This window comes from Hippoglossus stenolepis, chromosome 5, assembly GCF_022539355.2.
Source record: "Hippoglossus stenolepis isolate QCI-W04-F060 chromosome 5, HSTE1.2, whole genome shotgun sequence".
Lineage (NCBI taxonomy): Eukaryota > Metazoa > Chordata > Actinopteri > Pleuronectiformes > Pleuronectidae > Hippoglossus > Hippoglossus stenolepis.
In genome coordinates, this window is record NC_061487.1 from 12,924,151 (window position 1) to 12,943,668 (window position 19,518).

Below are 19,518 nucleotides of genomic sequence, written 5' to 3' on the forward strand. Positions count from 1 at the left end.
GGTGACCTTCGTATCCCAGATGTTTTGGATTCATTTCTGGATAGTTTTATATATTCATATGAGCCTTTACAGAAATTTACAGAAATACAGTACATATTCACTTCATATGAGATTATCTTATATATTTGCATTGCACCTTGCAAATTACTTTACTTAATTTCCCCTGCCTTAATGTAGCATATTTTATACTATATGTATCTTTTTAACCAAGCTTTATTTTGATACATTTTATTCATAACAGCATTATACTTGTACATTTATCATTATACCTCAGTGCTGTGTTTCTGTATGTTGTGCTTCATCTTGAAAAGTGCTAGATAAATACCATACTCTAATACTATGTGTTATCATTATTATTATTTATTCATTTATTTATTATTATAATACTTCTACTACTACCACTATATAAAATGAAATAAAAAATAAGAATAAGAATAAGAATACAATTTTCCCAAAATAACAACAGTGGTCAAGTCCAATCTGACAGTCCCCTGCTGCTACACACACACACACACACACACACACACACACACACACACACACACACACACACACACACACACACACACACACACACACACACACACACAGCTCCAGCCTGAGACGCTGGTGTCTTCCTGCACCATTTTCCGTCCCCCCTCTCTCTTTCTCTCTCTCTCTCTCTCTCTCTCTCTCTCTCTCTCTCTCTCTCTCTCTCTCTCTCTCTCTTTCTTTCTTTCTCTCTCGCTTCTTCTCTAAACCGTTTACATGACTCCATCCACGGCTGGTGATTTTGATTCAGGGGGAGGACACAGCGCTTTTTGAGGAGAATTCTCCACAATGTGATGCTTGGAATAAATGCAGGTGAATCAGAGGATACATGGAGGAAACACAAGGATGCGCCTGTGACAAACTTATACAAGGAAAGGAGAAATGGAGGCAGACTTCAGAAACATTACCATGATATAACCAAACACAAAGAGAGCCATCTCTTTAAAAAATGACTGAACTCTACATCAAGTTTGAGGGATGTTTGTACTTGGGACTTTTCACTAAGGAGACAGCTTACTGGGAATTTATCTGCTGCTGGAGCTTGTCTCAAGACAAAAGAAACCAGACACCACTTTGCTTCCTATTGCCTCAGATTATTACTGACTCGTTCCTCCTCCAACACATCCACTCCACTGGTGCTCCTCTGTAGAATGCTCAGTACCACACTTTTTATTATTTTATGCAGTCAGATAGATGGTTATTGTGTCTTTTAGGGCAAGGAGCAGGAGGTCCCAGGATAAGATGGCATTCTGGAGGAGAAATACTCTTGTTGGTAAGACACATTCTCTATTCATTTTCATTTCATTTATTCAACAAAGTAAAATCATTCTTTTATTTTTTTTTTCCAAGAAGGAGCAGGTCCTTTACTGTAGCCTATATTAAATGCTACACCAATAGATAAACAACATATTGCAATATTCAGTTAATGCATAGAGAAGTAGCAGTAGAAGTAGAAGTTTTCTTCAATGATGTAAAATAAGTTAGGAACAATAAATCTGGTTTTACATTAATAAGTTGTTCACATTTGTTAAAATTATTGTTATTATTGTTACTGTATCAACGTTGAGTCTCAGTGGTCTGAACTATTTCCTGAGGCAATTGTGAATAATTTCGCCGCTGCATGAATCCCAGTGCTGTTCGGACTTGCAGGCTTACTCAAAAGTCTGTAGAAGTCTCTTGTAAAGAAGTAAAACTCCTTCAGGAATCAGAAAACTTAATCACTTTGTGCTTTATTAGAAAAACAACATTGCATTGATGCATCTTCTAATCAAATGCTTAAGCAGAGTGAAGCCTTCAAACAACAAAAGCCTTTTTTAAATAATTGATTGTCATAGTAACTGATAGGAGAATGAGGGCAGTCTGTTCTGTTGGAGGCTCTATCCTGTTGCAGCATCTCTGCATGTCTATTATGCATAATTCAACAATGATTTAAGGTCGTTTGGAAACAACTGATCTAGCGCTGAGTTAATGGTTTCATCATTTAATATGCTTCCTCTTGGGACTGTTTAAAAAGCATGGTCGAGCATGACAATGACTCTTAATGCATCACCTTGACGTATGAGCCATGAGATGAATGCCAAAGCTTTAAGTGTGGATGAAGTCTTCAGTGCAGGCTCAGGCTGGTTCCATCTGCCATTTTAGAGGGTATAGATCAATCATATTTATTTATCATGCTGTAGACACAAATATGCCCATTTTAAATGTTGTATGATATGATATGAGTGATACTGTGTGAAAGAACCCTAGTAGTAAACAATAGAAGTAGCCTCTTACATTCACAGAGAAGTGGGACCAAATTGTGACAACAAACTGTATGAAGTTTATGAAATATTATGAAATATTACTGAATGCCATTAAATGACTAACAGTCTTTTATAAGTTATAATTTAATCCAATTTAATTCAACTTAAGTTGTATGGCCCCAAATTACAACATACAATATTGTGAAGCTCATTAAAACTAACACTTGAGGCTTCTCTTTGATGAGGCGTCTGATATCAGAAAGTAGTGATGACGATGATGATGATGATGATGATGATGATATTGATGATGATGATGATGATGATGATGATGATGATGATGATGATGATGATGATGATGAGATGATGATGACGATGACGATGACGATAATCTCTCTTTAAATTTGGTCTGTTGTTGTCCTGTATGAGAGATTGGCCTTTAATAAAACTCTGTCTAAAGTAATACGTACCTGAGGACATGAGGGAGACACAGAAACTGCAACAGATCATGTGAAAGGATGAACATACAACTTGAAACATGAACAACCTCTGTCCCAGCAGACGTGTTGACTCGTCATAGCAGGAAACATGCAGGGTTCCTCACATTAACAAAGGTTCTTTCTCTGTATGTAGAGAGGGAACGCCACGTGAAAGCCAATGCACGGGACTACATTGACAAGTTCTCATACGCTGTAAGTAAACATCGCAACATCGCTTTTCATTTGCATCATCCACAAGCTCAGGCTGATCTGTGTTTTTTTCTAAATGTGTCATTATTCAGGACAATCACATCAAAACGTCAAAGTACAACATCTTCACCTTCTTGCCCCTCAACTTGTTTGAGCAGCTGCAGAGAGTGGCCAATGCTTACTTCATAGTGCTGTTGATACTGCAGGTAAGAGAAACTGTCTCTGTGAGCAGAAACTCTGCTTCCACATATTGATTTATCCAATGACTAACCTCAGATTTTCCTTTCACATAGCTTATTCCAATGATATCCTCCCTGTCCTGGTTCACGACCATCGTGCCTTTGTTGCTGGTGCTGCTAATCACAGCTGTGAAGGACGCCACAGACGACTACGTTAGTTCATCCAGATCAGTTTGTGTTTGTAAGCTCTTCTAAACTCTCCTCCTTTATCTCCCATGCTCATTTTACTCCTTTAATTTCAGTTCCGACATAAGAGCGACCAGCAAGTCAACAACCGTCAGTCTCAGGTTCTCATCAGGGGAAGGTATGAAAGTGTAACTGCTGAAAATCAAATAACCTGCACAAATGATCGTATAGTTTTTATTCTCAATGACATTTTATGAGTATAATTGTAAGTTCTTGTGCTTTTTGTTCCCAAGTTTGCAGAATGAGAAATGGATGAACGTTCGAGTGGGGGACATCATCAAACTAGAGAATAATCAGTTTGTTGCTGTGAGTAAATTGTGCTATTGTGCTATTGTGTGCAGTGATACCAATTAGATGCTGCTCATACATTGAGAGTGTCGAATTTCCTTTTTCAATCTGTGAAACAATTTATTGGAGTAGTTTCATTTCTGCGTCTTTATGTCGGTATATAATGAAGGGAATAAATATTGGAGGATCCAGAGGCTGCTGCTCTTTCAAGTTCAGTGGTGAACGATTTTTTGCATTTTCTCATTAGTGTTTCATATTGGTTTAACACTCAGGCCGACATCCTCCTCCTCTGTAGCAGTGAGCCCAATGGACTGTGTTACATTGAGACGGCAGAGCTAGATGGGTAAGTGCTGTACTGGCTTTTTTTTAAGTAAAACTAGCAAACATGATACACTATAGTGTGACGATGGCAACTGTGAGAATATGAGAAATGTCAAAAATGCGGCTGTAACTGTTTGAGTTCTACATTTATATTTCACATTAGAAGAATTTTCTATTTTCCACTTTTCCCTTCACAGAGAGACAAATCTGAAAGTTCGTCAGGCCTTGACCGTCACCTCAGACTTGGGAGATATTTCAAAGCTGATGGACTTTGATGGTGAGATGATGTTTGGAATATTTATTCATGTACATGTTTGCTGTATGTGCATATATGACATATTATTGTTGTATGATTAAGTATGTTCATTTTCAGTAATGCATGTTGTTGTCTGTTGTTCTCTGGAACTCTTTTAACTGTGGTTTTCAGGAGAAGTTATTTGTGAGCCACCGAACAACAGGCTGGATAAATTCATCGGAACATTATGCTGGAGAGACAATAAATACCCTCTGGATAATGACAGGATGCTGCTGCGAGGCTGTGTACTCAGAAACACTGAGTGCTGCTTTGGAATGGTGATCTTTGCTGGTAAGATATTTAAATGTTTTTCATTCACCACATCCATGAGCCTTGTCTGTTTTTCCTGTGTATTTCTCTCTCTGACTTTCCCATGAACCCTCCTGTTGCTCAGACTCTTTCATCACTGATGATTTTTCCTCTTTATTCAACAGGGCTGCAAACCAAACTGATGCAGAACTGTGGAAGAACTAAATTTAAGAGAACAAGTATTGACAAACTCATGAACACTCTGGTTCTTTGGGTGAGCCGCAGTTTGCTTATTCGTGGAAATGTAGACACTATATTTTTCCAATTAATCAAAAGGGGTGGTCTGAAGCTGCTGAAATGCTGCGTCAGTCACACAGCCTATACTTTTGCATCACTGTGATGTATTTGCACAATAGCACATTGTGTCTAGTCTTGCACTCACCCCTAAAAATGTCAGGTAAAGCAAGAACGGAGGCTGACATTTCTTACAAGTGGTTGAAGCAGTTGACCAATGACAACAAACTGAGCCAACGGGCCAATCAGAGCAGACTGAGCTTTATTGGGAGGTGGGTCTTAAAGAGACGGTAGCAAAAACCAAGCTTTTCAGACAGAGGCTGAAAAGAGGAGCTCCAGCGATGGACAGTCTGAGGAAAGTGTTTTGTTTCCTGAACACTGGAGCACGTAAACATTTTCAACTAGCAACCCATATTAAAAATGATGTCTCCTTTAAAGGCTCAGCCCACCTGCACATGTGCTTGCATGTGTTCTGGTTAATTAGACCTCAGCTCAGTTATGTGAGGTCATTTATAGTAAGAGTAAGTTGTCCCATAAGAGTGGGCACAACAACACAAATCAGAGAATGAGGGTCAGTCAAGCGTAGTGTGTACATCCACTCAGTCCTGAGGAAAAGCACTTCAGACAAGTGTCTGTGTACTGAGAGTCTAGCACAATTGTTATGATAGTCACCTCTATTAAAGAAAACCTTCGATATCAACATTAAACGCTGATTCTGTATTTCAGATCTTTGCCTTCCTCATTTGCATGGGAGTTATTTTGGCCATTGGAAACACGATCTGGGAGAGTCGGATAGGCAGAAGGTTCCAGGTGTTCTTGCCTTGGACGGAGTTTCAGAGCAGCGCTGTTTTTTCTGGCTTCCTCACCTTCTGGTCCTACATCATCATCCTCAACACTGTTGTGCCCATCTCACTGTATGTCAGGTACAGTCAAAGAACATGCACCTGTCTGCAAAAGTCTTACATTTCATTCTACTCATAAATGGAGGAATCTCTCTCTGTCTGTGTGTGTTAATTATAATTTTCCCAATAACCGCTCATCCGATCGACTTGGTGGGTGAGTAGCTGATGGTCTGAGGACGTGCAGTGTCAACTGTGATGTTTTCTGGATGAACTGTTCTTCAGTCAATCTCAATAAAGATGTCATCACGGTTCATGCTCGAGCTCTATGGTCACTTTGATCAAGCAGGGGACATCTTATTTTGAAAAAATAAACATGTATAAGTTGTATTATACAATGAGCTGTATGACCTTTCCTTCAGTGTGGAGGTCCTGCGGCTCGGTCACAGTTACTTCATCAACTGGGACAAGAGAATGTACCACGGTCAGACGAACACTGCAGCTGTAGCTCGCACCACCAGCCTGAACGAGGAGCTGGGCCAGGTGCAGTTCATCTTCTCCGACAAGACCGGCACCCTCACCCAAAACATCATGCTGTTCAGCAAGTGCTCCATTAATGGACAGACGTATGGTACGGAGCTCTGTGATCCTCTTAAATAACTTGTATATTACTGTTTGAAAATGTATATGATTGGCTTACTTTTAGATTAAGAAGTAATTAACTCAAATATTAGAGCATAATTCTGTTTTAATTCCATTTACTTGGAATTTTCCATTTTATTTGCTGTTTTAAGTGGAGACATCTCCATCAGACCTCTAGAAGACCACATTGGCTGGCTGATATCTAAAAATATATCACATCATGAGACACCACACCTTATAGCAACTGTATCCAGTTACTTTTAGAGGACAGTTTCATCACAGCATTTTTTCCCCCTTGTAGGTGATGTTTATGATGAATTTGACCAAAAGATGGAAAATACAGAGGTAAGTAAGTTAAAGTAGCTAATTTACTAACTCTCTGATACTATATTCATTTTCTAACATCCATGCTGATGGTGAGAATGTCCCCTCAGAAAACAGCTTGTGTGGACTTTTCCTTCAACCCTCTATGTGACAGAAGGTTTAAGTTTTATGACAGCAGCCTGGTGGAAGCTGTAAAACTGGAGGATCCTGCCGTGCAGGAGTTCTTCAGGCTGCTGGCTTTGTGCCACACGGTGATGCCAGAGGAGAAGACCGAAGGTAAAACACAAACACACACAGGAGTCGTAGAAGTAATAATAGCCCGTAGCCCCTCAGTTTATTAAGGTGCTTTCTGAACGATGTTTCTGTTAACATGAAGGACATCTAGTGTACCAGGCCCAGTCTCCGGATGAGGGAGCTCTGGTCACCGCGGCACGAAACTTTGGGTTTGTCTTCCGGGCTCGAACCCCAGAGACCATCACTCTGTGTGAGATGGGGCGGGCCGTCACCTACCAGCTGCTGGCCATACTGGACTTCAACAACGTGCGCAAGAGAATGAGTGTCATTGGTTAGGTCTTCACTTTTAACAGCAATGTTCTAGTTCATGTATCTTTTCATGCAGATTAATAATCAGGAAAATGAAATGAATCCCACTTCTTATTTCTAGCATCTTTATTTTGCTATGACTTTTTGATAAGGCATAATTTACAAAAGGTTTATAAAGCAGTGATTAATGGCTTTATTATGTGGTGAACTTTTTGACCTCTGGCATTGGTAAAATGATTTATAAACCATTAATAGAGCCATTAATTACAGTTTATAAAGCCTTACCAGACAGTGGTACAGTGGTCAGTAATCGATCCTAATTTTCAAATAACAGTTTCAGTCTTTTATCTCAGGGTTATTCTTTGTTGTTTGTATGGTAATAAGATCTGATTTCTTAACTAATGTAGTTTGTTCTCTTCCTGTGTTTTACAGTGAGAAATCCACAAGGCCAAATTAAACTTTACTCCAAAGGAGCCGACACTGTTATCTTCGACCGCCTGGATCCATCCAGTGAAGACCTCATGTGCACAACCTCAGAGCATCTCAGTGTGAGTGCTGTTTGGATGGACAGCATTACTCAGTGACACTATGCAATATGCACTATGCATCTGTATTTACTCATTTCAGAAATTGTAGATTTTAAATTGTACAATGACATGTCGTCTGCCACAGTTATACTGTAGTTATATTATAATTACATACATTATTATGCTTTATTTAGTTGCACACAGGATTTTGAGACTTTTCTTCCCCCTGCAGGAATTTGGCGGAGAAGGCCTCCGGACATTAGCTCTGGCCTACAAAGACCTAGATGAAAAGGAATTTGAAGTTTGGATGGAGAAGCTTGTGTTCGCCAGCACAGTGATTGAGAACCGGGAGGATCAGCTGGCGGTTCTCTACGAGGAGATCGAGCAGGGCTTGAAGGTAAAATCGACAACTTCTCCTTTACATCTATGAACCGGTCGAACTCATTTAGTGTCTGCAGACTGACTGCTGTTCTGGTTGAAGCTTCTAGGAGCCACAGCAATAGAGGACAAGCTACAGGAAGGAGTCCCAGAAACAATCGCCTGTCTAAATCTGGCCGGCATCAAGATCTGGGTCCTCACAGGAGACAAACTAGGTAATTATCTTATTGACCATAAAACTTTACTACCTGCTTACCCAGCTCTGATATATACCGTGTGTGATGTTCCAGAGACTGCGATGAACATCGGCTACTCCTGCAACATGCTGCGAGACGACATGAACGAGGTGTTTGTCATGTCTGGCCACACTCTGCTGGAGGTGCAGCAGCAGCTCAGGTGACACATTATACATTTATCCTTTCACCTCTGATGACACAGCAGGAAATCTGATAGGCCACTGGGTTTATGGCCCCTGTGGTGGACAATCTTGGTGTCTAAAATCTTTGAAATATCTTTGCCTAAGAGTAACATATTTTATCAAGTCCAAGCGTGCATGATTTTTTTTAAATAAAGAAGATTTACAGAAGGGCCCAAAAATGGGAGGGTGGCAGGGGCAAACCAACAAATGGACACTGAGAAGTGTAAAGTGGACGTCAGCTCGTGGTCCCTCATATGTTCACGCAGTGTAAAGCCTGTCGTCCCAGACCACTTCCCAATGTGGACTGGATCAGATCTCAGGATGCACCTGGGTGATCTGTACTTAGCTGAACGGGGGCTTAATGCATGTGTAAGTGCCTGGAATGGTGGTGGAGGTTTTCAATTTAACTTTACTATTATTTATATGTGTGTTCACTGTCTGCACTCTGTTTATAATTTTGATAATAAAAGAATTGTTTGAAGATTGTAATTATGTTTGTGGGGGAGGTTTTCCCCTGGTCCCTTTTGCCTGGGTCCCCTAAAGTTCAGTGAAACAGCCGTGGAGGGTGGTCTCAGAGTTTTGGACCTGCATGGTCACCTGCTCTTCTCTCTTGTCAGAAGTGCGAAGGAGCACATCCTCGGCCTGAGTCGAGTTGGCAGTGCAGGAGACGTTGAGAAGTCGGACGTGTTTGCAGACTCTGTGTTAGAAGAAACCATTATAGCAGAGTACGCCTTGGTCATCAATGGACACAGTTTGGTAAGATACTCAAATGTGTTACATTAGTGAAATGAAAACCCTCTTCTTTGTGAGAATTGTGCTTGTTTTCTCCATGCTTGTTTTTAGCTTGCAGGTTTTACTCAATTAAACAGTTGTTTGTGTTGCTGTCTGCTGAGTCGTGCATCTCTGCATCTGCTGACGGAGCTAAGTCTGTAATGAGCAGAGAGCTGCTGTGCTGCTGAGGGCCCACGACGCTATTACAGGTTTTCATTAACATCCATTCCCTCAGAGGAGCTGCTCCCTCGCCGCGCTTTGAGCAGTGTGCATGTCGCACAACAGCTCGATGGAAGTGATGCATTCAGCAGCTTCTGCTTGGAGTTGCCTCTACAGGGGGTTGATGTTATAGGATGGTAATGACAGGTTTTACAAGTATGATGAGTGTGTGTTCTCCCTGCAGGCTCATGCTCTGGAGCCACAGCTGGAGCACGTCCTGTTGGACTTGGCCTGTTTGTGTAAAACCGTCATCTGCTGCCGCGTCACTCCGATGCAGAAAGCTCAGGTGGTGGAGCTGGTGAAGAGGCACAAGAGGGCCGTCACCCTGGCCATAGGAGACGGAGCCAATGACGTCAGCATGATCAAGAGTAAATATCGGGATCGATCACTTTTAATGATTGAGTCTGACACTGACACAGCCTGAACAGGAGCAGCGGCATGAAGTGGAGCCCCAGTCTCTGCCTCCAGTGTTTTACTGTTGCACACAGCAAGACCATTTTCATGCTGTGATTCTTAATCCAAACAAAGATTGCAGCCAAAAACTCCTTCAATAGACACAAATTCCCCTAACTTAAAAATGATTTAATTAGGAATAGGAGTATTGTTGCATTTATTGTGTCAGATTCAGGTGCACTCTTCCTAAGCTGAACCTGACCTTTCTGGGCGAGCAATAGGACAATGTACAGTTTATTTTAACCTTATGAATATAATACATGTAGTCACATCTATATTTGAAGTGTTTTAGTAACAGATGGAAAAGTGTATCAGCCAATTTCAATCTTTAGAATCACAGGTTACACCTTTTTAAAACGAATAATTCAATATTTCAACGATCAATGATGTTCAATGTTTTACTTTCTAGTGTTGGTGAACCATGCTTTGTGTATCTGTGCCTAAGCTGCTCACATCGGTGTCGGCATCAGTGGTCAGGAGGGGATGCAGGCCGCTCTGGCGTCAGATTACTCCTTCGCTCAGTTTCGGTACCTCCGGCGGCTCCTGCTGGTGCACGGACGCTGGTCCTACTTTCGCATGTGTCATTTCCTGTGTTACTTCTTCTACAAGAACTTTGCCTTCACGCTGGTCCACTTCTGGTACGGTTTCTTCTGTGGTTTCTCAGCTCAGGTGAGAATATGGTGAATACATCATGAGGCCTTTCTGCTCTGAATGTTTCTGGATTTTTTATGTTGAACTGTACCGTCACTGTGTTCTTTCCACAGACTGTGTATGACCAGTGGTTCATAACCCTCTTCAATATAATCTACACATCTCTGCCAGTATTGGCAATGGGACTTTTTGATCAGGTAAGAATATATGAGGGTAATACATCATCAACGTCATTAATAAATTAGAAGTCTTTTTTTCAGAAGTCTCCAATGGCAAACCCTCTTGCCAACTTTTATTTGTATTTTTATTTTCAAGATACTGCCGAGTCATGAATATTTTATAACTGTCGACCTCTTTTACTGTGCCATGATTAATGAACCACAATAATTCTTACATTTGACTTGAACCTCTAACCTTATCCACCCAAACTCATATCAAAGTACAACACTGTATATTCTTATTACCTCCTGTGCCTTTTTCTCCAAGCACTAACCAACCTCAACATGTCACTTTCACCCTCACCACGATATCAAATATCTATAATTAAAATTTAAAAAACATAACACTCACGCTGTCATTATTTTCTAAAGGACGTAAACGACCACATTAGCCTTTGCTACCCGAGCCTGTACAGACCCGGCCAACAGAACCTCCTCTTCAACAAGCGTCAGTTTTTCCTGTGCACGCTGCATGGGATGTGCACGTCCTTCCTGCTTTTCTTTATTCCCTACGGAGCCTTCTCTGTCCTGGTGAAAGAGGACGGCTCCCACCTTTCTGACCAACAAGCTTTTGCTGTCACCATAGCAACATCCTTGGTTATAGTCGTGAGTGTTCAGGTACAGCTATAAATAGAAACAAAAAGTTGCCCTGATTATAATAAGATCAAGACTTTAATTGTGTTTATGACGCATGTGTCTGTTTTTAGATTGGACTTGACACACACTACTGGACAGCTGTCAATCACTTCTTCATATGGGGGAGTCTGACCCTGTACTTTGTCATTTTATTCGCGATGCAAAGCAACGGCATGTTCGGCATCTTTCCCAGTCATTTCCCATTCGTAGGTATGTTTGGTTCATTGTGATACATGTGAGATAATAAAAGCTGATGCATGGATATTGAGTACAAATAAATTTCTCCTCAGGCACGGCCAGTAACTGTCTGTCAGAGAAGAGCGTATGGTTGGTCATTCTGCTAACCACTGTTGTGTGTGTGGTGCCGGGGTTAGTCGTCAGCTTCCTGAGAATAGACCTCTTCCCAACTCTAACAGATAAGGTGCAGTAACTTTTATGCATATGATGGGTTTCATGAGGTCACAGTGACCTTTGACCTCCAAATTCAAATCAATTCATCCTTGAGTCAAACTGAACGTTTGTACGAAAATTGAAGAAAGGTGTCCTTGAGGTTTCATGTTCACAAGAAAGGAATGGACAGACTAACAACCTGGAAACATAAGTCTCCGGTCGCAGGCATAAAACCAAAGATTAGAGGAAAGTCAAAATAATAAATACACAACCGGAAACTTTTCTTACTAATCCGTTTATCATCTCATGGTAAATAGTAATGGTCTGTATTTATTTAGGACTTTTCTGGTCTTGATGACCACTCTTTACAGTACAGTTTTTCCAATTCACCCATTCAGATTGAAAATCACTGGATTGAAAAACACGGAGCTTAAGCATTTAACTGTATGAAGAAAGATTAGCTCCATCTCGACCAGCTACAAGAGTAAAACACTGCTTACACATTGATGTAACAGGATGAACATTCATCAGTCATTACGGCATTTTTTCTGCAGAATAATTATTTCTACTCTTTAATAACATTTTGCAAGATTAGTTAAATAGGATTTTAAAATCAAGAATTGCAGAATGATTGTAATGTAATATTCTTACATTGTGGTATTGGTTTGTATCTAAGTACTTCCACCACTGCTGTATTTCAACAGGTTCGTCACCAACAACAGTCCAGAAAGAGGCAGGGGCCTCAGGAGCACAACCTGAGGCAAAGTCGCAGGACGAGCTCCCGCCGCTCTGCTTATGCCTTCTCCCACCAGCAGGGTTACGGAGAGCTGATAACCTCAGGCAAGAACATGAGGACGAGCAGGGCGTCTACCGCTCGCTCCGCTGAAAGAACACAGCACAGCTCCAACTGGATAGAAAATATGTTAAAGAGAAAGAACGAAGTCTCCTGCATCCCTGATGAAAGCACAGAAGCCCCCGGAGAAGAGCCACAGAACGTTACAGACTCTGTAACAGCATCAGCACACACACACTGAGCTCCACCGCCAATGAACACTAAACTATAGGATACCATAAACAAAGGGATCCCACAGACCAAGCACAAGGTGTGAGTGAGTTTATACTCGAATCCAACAACTCACATGTACCTCATTTTGTATCAGTGTGAGTCATGCGGACTCTTGAATGTGAAAGGCCAATTTAAACAGATACGTTTCTAAACTGTATCGAGCAAAGCACAATTAATTTATCAAATCTGGTCTGACAACAGCAGCTTCAGAATAATTGAAGGCAATGTGTTGCCAAGGTCATCCTGCATTAACTGATCCTATTTGATCTTTAAGCAGTTGGAGTTTTTTCTATATTATATCAATGGCACATTTCAGCACCTTGAGATAAACATTTAGTTGCTATTAACCAAAGTTGTAATACAAAGATAACACAAGCAAAAACAAAGTTTACTAATAGACTTCAGTCTGTAAAGCCATATGCGTTGAAACTTTCACCTCAACCTACCAAGACAGAGGTTTGTGTGAATATAGTGATAAGCACAAATTAGCTACGGATCTAAATCTCTGGTTACATTTTACTGACTCCATATTTCGCACATTCATACGCCATTGAACAAACTATGATCTCAAATGCTGTACGATTCATAAAACGTACAGCATTTGTGGACAAGGACGTGGGAGAATCATTCTGAGCTGTATTCAATGTGCTGTGCCTTGTATTTCTGACATCTTCTCAAAATCCCTCATTAAAACAAGGTTTTCTTTCATTGCAGTTTTTGCATTATCAAATTCCAAATATGATTTTTATTTTCAATTTGGTTCTAATGAACAAACTAGAATATCACTCAGTAGAGCACATACCCCTATACATGGCCCCTAAGTCTCACATTCAGTACAGTACAGGAGAATGTGCCTTAGACCACCGAGCCTCCACCATCACTGTGTCACTCTAAAAAAATGATTGCGTGAAGAAGCTCAAGGGCGGACGAGCGTGATCCTGTCATCAGGACTTTTCATTCTACATTTCCCCAAAGGCTCACACACCATCTTCACCAACTTCACCATCACAACAGCTGAAGAAACATGGCTGAGTAATGCTGTTCCAATGATGCACATGTAAAGCCTGAAAATATTCATCATGTTTAATCTTCATGTTTTTACATCTTCATGTTAACTACATAATGTTGATCCCTCACATGTTAAGAAAAGACGACTGAATGGATTTTATAAAGCACAAATTAAACATGTTATTGTTGTTTTATTTGACATCTGTTTCTCTTTATAAGAAAACATTCTGATGCCAACAATGAGACAGTGATAGAAAATCATTACAAAGAGTCGAACATTTATGATTTAAAAAAAGCATTGTTCCCTAAATTAAAAATATTGCACCAGTGAAGTTCATTTTTGGCCCATTCATTTCCAGATTATCCACAAAGCAGTCAAATGAAACACCAATTTAGGTTTACATTTTGTATGATCTTTATATTTGCAAGTGCCTTCACCTCAAGTGTAAGAAAACAGGGGGTAAAAGAGGCATTCATTTCCCTGGAGCTGTGTATTTGAAACTTATTCATCGCTGTACAAACAGCTTTAGTATGATCCACTTCACTCCAGGAAAACTGCAGCTCCTCCGCCCGGCTTTGTCACAAACAAACTTTGTTTTTCCATCGCTGCTCTGCGTGGATCGGGAAGGTAGTAAGCCTCTCGAACAGCGTGTAAGAAAGACTCCACCTTCTCATTGGGAACCATGGATACGGCACAGCCGCCCCAGCCTGCCCCCGTCAGCCGGGAGCCCACAGCCCCCGACTTCCTGTAACCGAGAGAAACACGAAAAAGCTGTGTTACACGATTTCATGGAGCCAGCCAATTATACCGTTGATGATGTGATCACAAATTTTGGAAGAATGCGAATGTGACAGAAACATGGAGAGAGCACGATAAAGACAGCAAGATAAAAAAAAATTATGAATCCACTGTGCACAGCAGACAGACACAGCTATATTTAATACCGACCAGCCAACACTAAATATACAGAAGATAAGATGTCCACACACATGTTCCTCCAAGTTTTTCACACTTTAATGTTCATCATCTGAGTTCATTGTGATCACATCTGCTTATTAGCACTAAATACAAAATAGAGCTGAGGCTGATCATCATTAGTTTTGTCTTCCCCTCTGGCAGTGAGAGTAATTATACAAACAGGACTCTGCAACAAGAAAAGTCCACAGTAATGGGAAGCCATGCTTGAAGCTTTTCTAGCTAATTTTGAGCCAGAGTGAGAATGTTGCCATGGAGACCATATTTACAGTGCCTATATTTATACCTATATTTTGTCTGGGTCTTCCCATTGATCCAGATCCAAATTATAATCAGTTATTTCTTGGGTCATCCCTCCGCAAAATGTCATGGAAATCAGTTCCGTGGTTTTTGACAAGACAGAATGATAGACAGACGTGGTGGTCATTGCTGTCATTATGTGGTTTTTGCATTTCTGAGTTTATTCTTTCGTATTAAAAAATTGTTTTGCAGCCTAGAGGCCGGAGTCTCCCAACCGCGGCTCACACTCTGTATTGGGATGCAACAAGTGAGCCACATTCACAATAACATGACCGGAGACTGAAGCAGCTACTTCCAGATAAAGAGCTGCTTTTTATTAGCTAAACCTCTAAAGGTCGATCAGCTAATGTCTCATTTCATCTTGTGTCCCGATTGTAAATCTGTGAGATCAATGACTGCAGAGAGTTTTGGTCTGTACTCACAGACAGATGCCGACCAGCTGATCCAGTTCAGGGCAGCTGCACTCGTACAGGTCTCTGCAGCTCGCATGGCTCTGGTTCATCAGGTCTCCCAGCAGCTGTACGGACTCAGCAGGTTCAGAGTCGCACACGGCCTTGAACTGCAGCACCCGCGCTGCTTCACCGTACACATGCTTGGCTCGCTGGTGCAGCTTAAAGTGCGTCACTGAAACAGAGATATCACAATACCGATGTACAGAAATGTCACTCACTTTAATGTTGATAAAATAAAGTCTGCGATTATCTATAATTTCAATTACTGATCGTGATAAAGATCGTTTTTTAGCCTATAAAATGTGTAAAATAATGAAAAATATCTTTTACAAGTTACCAGAAGCCCAAAACAAACAAAAAACATCCTCACAATGAAAGAGCTCATTTTTGGAAATTGGAAAGTTAATTTAGATTTTTTGATAACTGACCTCAATAAACTCACCAATCGTCAAAATTGCCATTGATTATCTATCCATCTATTCTCTATACCATTTATCCTTTGAGGGTCACGGAGTTAGCTGGAGCCAATGCTCCCTGACATTGGGTGAGGGTTAGGTCCCCAGTGTTTCACAGGGCCAAGATATAGAGACAAACAACCTTTCACACTCACATTCACACCTAGTTAACTTAAGTGTAGTGTCTGTACCCGGAGAAAACCCAGGCAAACACAGGGAGATCATTTCTAAATCTACTAATCAACCAATTCTTCCAACATTAAATATGATTTAGTTCTGAATCAAAAAGTACACAGATGTTCCTGAGTGCTGTTACTCACTATGCAGAGTGTTAGCGCTCAGCAGCTCTGTGGTGAACTGCTCAGACGTGATGTGCAGCACCTTGCAGATCTCCTCTCGGGTGTACGGCTCAGGATGCAGCACCTCGTCCACCAGGGCCAGCATCTCCTCCAGGGAGGCTCGCAGCTCCTTCTGAGCCTCAGACAGCTTCAGCAGTTTGCTCGGGTCCAGACCCCGCGCCTGCGCCAGCATCTGAGGTCACACCAGCCGGGACATTTTGGATCAAAACCACATTTTTACTCACGTACAAGCTGGTTGATGTTCACAAATTACCCCTATTCTCTGCACTTTAACTAGATTGATATTCACACCTACAGATTTTAAGCATCAACAACAAACAAATTGAGAAAAATCGGAATATAGAGACATGATAATAAACTTCAAATGTAAAATGTATTTGTCCCCTTTCACATAGACCCGTCCCAGAGTCAGGCTGAGAACCAGTGGTCTGGATCACTGTACCTTTGTGGCGATGCGACACTCCACCACACGGATGTTGTAGTGAGAGGAAGCAGCTTTGTTCATCTCCTTGCAGCAGTTGGAGATCACAAACACGGCGCCATCTGGGAGCTTGACATCAGTGGCCCGCAGAGGCTGGAACTCTATCAGTTTTGCCTGACAGACCATTGAAAAAGTTTTAAAACTAATAAAACAAACTACGTTCAAGTCACTACTTATATGGCAGGGCCTTTGTACCTCAAACATGGTTATATTGTAAATATCAATGGTGTGGATGAAATAATGATTGCGATCAACTTGCATTACTTGTTTGACAACATGCACTTAAAGAGAAGCAACGTACGGTTCCTTCCTCAGCCAGGAATGAGATGGACTGGTCCATGCCTCCTCCCTCTGTGCCAATGTAGCACTCACACTTGGCACATATCTCAGCAAGAACCAACTAAAGAAAATACAGATGTTCGTTTTGAATTAGAAATCCACTTTTTTCAGAAATGAACAAATATTTTTTTTACCATGTAGACATGTAGTGTTATGAAATGAAAGGATTCAAAGTTAAAGCATTTTACCTTAGAGAGGGATTTCTGATTTGCCTCCATTGTTACAAGCCCGGCACAACAAACTAAGGCACTGGAGCTGGACAGACCAGAGCTCGGAGGAACGGTTCCATCAACCACACACGACATCCCAGAGAGAGTGATCCCACACTTCTCCTGCTCAGACAAACACAGCAGGAGGGTTAGTTGTAAAACAGAACAAAAAGTATCACGATAAACTGTCATTTTATTACTGTGCTACTAGATTCTTCATTATAAGAGTCAGAAGAATAAAATATGTCTTACCTGGATAGCTTTAACTCCACAGAGAAAATAATAATACCACTTTGGATTGTCCCTGTCTATGGCGATGTCCTCTAAACACGACACAGTGAAATCCCTGCACAGTGAGAAACAACAAGCATTTACTGATAACAATGCTCATGAGGAGGATTATATAGCTAACCAACAAAAATGTCACTTGAGAGATTCTGAAGCCATTTCCAACGCGTAGTGGTGCAAAAAATAGACGTCCCTGCAGCTGTTTACCTGCGACTTCCAAACATAGACTGAAGGTAGCTATAGTGAATACAATCTCTGCCCTAAGGTGCACAACTGAAGTAGCAGGAGCTATTAGCAATTTACTGCTGACTTCGATTTTAAATAACACTTCAAAACTGACGGCTTCATGTAAAAGTTCAGCACTGGTCTGAATGATGAGTGTTTAAGTCTTACTTGAATTGAGGATTCATGTTGGCCAGCTGGATCGTCCCTGAACTGTTCACTGACACTGCAGTGAGGATATTCTGTTCAATGGCCATTGGAAGCACAGAGTAGCCACAGTAATCAATGTGCTCTCCTGTTAAACATGAAATAGATGAGGATAAATATTGATATGTTTACAACTAGTATGAATATGTCTAGACCAAAGCTGGCAATAGCCAATATCAATACATTTGATTATAAAACTACATTTCCCTCAGATGGTTTCTTGGAGCAAACTAAATGCTCTGACACAGTATAGAACATATTAAATTCCTTGAAATTACAGAGAGTAAAAAAGTATTTCATTGCAGATCTTAGGAGCCAACCAGCTGCTCACATGTAGCTGTGGTCTGGGAGGGTCACTACATCAAAGGGAAACTTTCTAATGAGGGAAACTTTTAAAATAGGTCAATAATTAGTAAATAATGGTGAAATCAATAAAGTCATTCATTCATTGTTCATAGATCAGATCCATACAATTAAATCAAACTGGTGTCAGATCGTAAAATTCCCTGAACTGCTTCAGTAAGACACTTGCTTTGTTTTTATTATTATCTTTTGATTCATCAGAAAGCTCCACTCAAATACAGTCTGACCAGACAAATACATTGAGTTTCTTCTTTATGAGCATTTACAGATGCAGACTTCATACATTTGTAACGATCTGTAAAACTTAAATTAATTATATTGTTTAAGGCCTTAAAATAATAATTACAATCATTATTAACCAACTCCTTGAATATTAATAAAGCCATTAATTCTAACTTATAAATAACACCATGTTAAAATAAGCATACGAGTCCTCATTGACTAAAAGGCTACATCTGTCTAACCCTATTCAATCCTATACAACTGTACAACTAACAAACTATACAAACAGAAGTTACCTATCAGGTTCACTCTTCCTGGTGCATATGCATAGAAGAGAGGAGATTCTCCATATTTCTTTTCAAAGGTATTCTTCAGGTTTTGCAGCCTGAATGGGAAGAACGACACAAACACAAATCAGCTGATCAACGACTTTTCAGACACACTTTTCTTCCTCTGCATCTCGCACAATGAGCACTAACACTCACCTTTCGTTTCCGGCCAGCTTGGTCTTTAACTTCGGCGGGTTTGTTGCCATTTCTACACTTTTACAGTGACGATCAGCGGAGCTCCGGTCGTCGCACAGCAGAGCTCAGAGCTGTTGGCACATCCTGGTGGTGGTGGTCAGCTGACTGTCACAAGAGGATCCCGGATGTTGAACCGCAGCAGACGAGAACCAGCTGAGCTCAGCAGCAGAGTCTACAACACGCAGACTCTATGAAAGTAACGTAACT

The 19,518-nt window shown here is 40.8% G+C and overlaps 2 protein-coding genes across 2 annotated transcripts; one reads left to right on the top strand and one right to left on the bottom strand.

Annotated features, from left to right (window-relative positions):
• Nucleotides 1-1,272: 1,272 nt before the first annotated feature.
• Nucleotides 1,273-14,243, top strand: atp8b4 (ATPase phospholipid transporting 8B4). Its single transcript, XM_035157648.2, has 27 exons — nucleotides 1,273-1,303; nucleotides 2,904-2,962; nucleotides 3,052-3,165; nucleotides 3,253-3,351; nucleotides 3,441-3,502; nucleotides 3,618-3,690; nucleotides 3,945-4,015; nucleotides 4,191-4,270; nucleotides 4,421-4,579; nucleotides 4,723-4,811; nucleotides 5,558-5,754; nucleotides 6,093-6,301; nucleotides 6,614-6,657; nucleotides 6,747-6,912; nucleotides 7,013-7,201; nucleotides 7,612-7,727; nucleotides 7,939-8,103; nucleotides 8,188-8,299; nucleotides 8,375-8,480; nucleotides 9,120-9,258; nucleotides 9,677-9,860; nucleotides 10,391-10,614; nucleotides 10,710-10,793; nucleotides 11,187-11,432; nucleotides 11,522-11,660; nucleotides 11,741-11,871; nucleotides 12,545-14,243. Exons 1-27 carry the CDS (start codon nucleotides 1,273-1,275, stop codon nucleotides 12,872-12,874), a joined length of 3,618 nt encoding a protein of 1,205 aa, XP_035013539.2. The 3' UTR covers nucleotides 12,875-14,243.
• Nucleotides 13,976-19,429, bottom strand: galk2 (galactokinase 2). Its single transcript, XM_035157651.2, has 10 exons — nucleotides 19,273-19,429; nucleotides 19,084-19,172; nucleotides 18,167-18,290; nucleotides 17,738-17,831; nucleotides 17,465-17,608; nucleotides 17,239-17,337; nucleotides 16,899-17,051; nucleotides 16,418-16,628; nucleotides 15,613-15,814; nucleotides 13,976-14,660 (listed from the first exon to the last, which is right to left on the bottom strand). Exons 1-10 carry the CDS (start codon nucleotides 19,320-19,322, stop codon nucleotides 14,456-14,458), a joined length of 1,371 nt encoding a protein of 456 aa, XP_035013542.2. The 5' UTR covers nucleotides 19,323-19,429; the 3' UTR covers nucleotides 13,976-14,455.
• Between the last annotated feature and the right edge of the window lie 89 nt (nucleotides 19,430-19,518).

Bases quoted from the DNA above. Each gene is read 5' to 3' on its own strand.
- galk2 (XM_035157651.2), bottom strand. From the start codon at position 19,322: ATGGCAACAAACCCGCCGAAGTTAAAGACCAAGCTGGCCGGAAACGAA. The intron at 19,173-19,272 runs GTGAGTGTTAGT...CTTCCCATTCAG, and splicing joins AAGCTGGCCGGAAACGAAAG to GCTGCAAAACCTGAAGAATA. The intron at 16,629-16,898 runs GTACAGTGATCC...GTGTGACCTCAG, and splicing joins AGTGTCGCATCGCCACAAAG to ATGCTGGCGCAGGCGCGGGG.
- atp8b4 (XM_035157648.2), top strand. From the start codon at position 1,273: ATGGCATTCTGGAGGAGAAATACTCTTGTTG. The intron at 3,166-3,252 runs GTAAGAGAAACT...CCTTTCACATAG, and splicing joins TAGTGCTGTTGATACTGCAG to CTTATTCCAATGATATCCTC. The intron at 3,352-3,440 runs GTTAGTTCATCC...CTTTAATTTCAG, and splicing joins AGGACGCCACAGACGACTAC to TTCCGACATAAGAGCGACCA.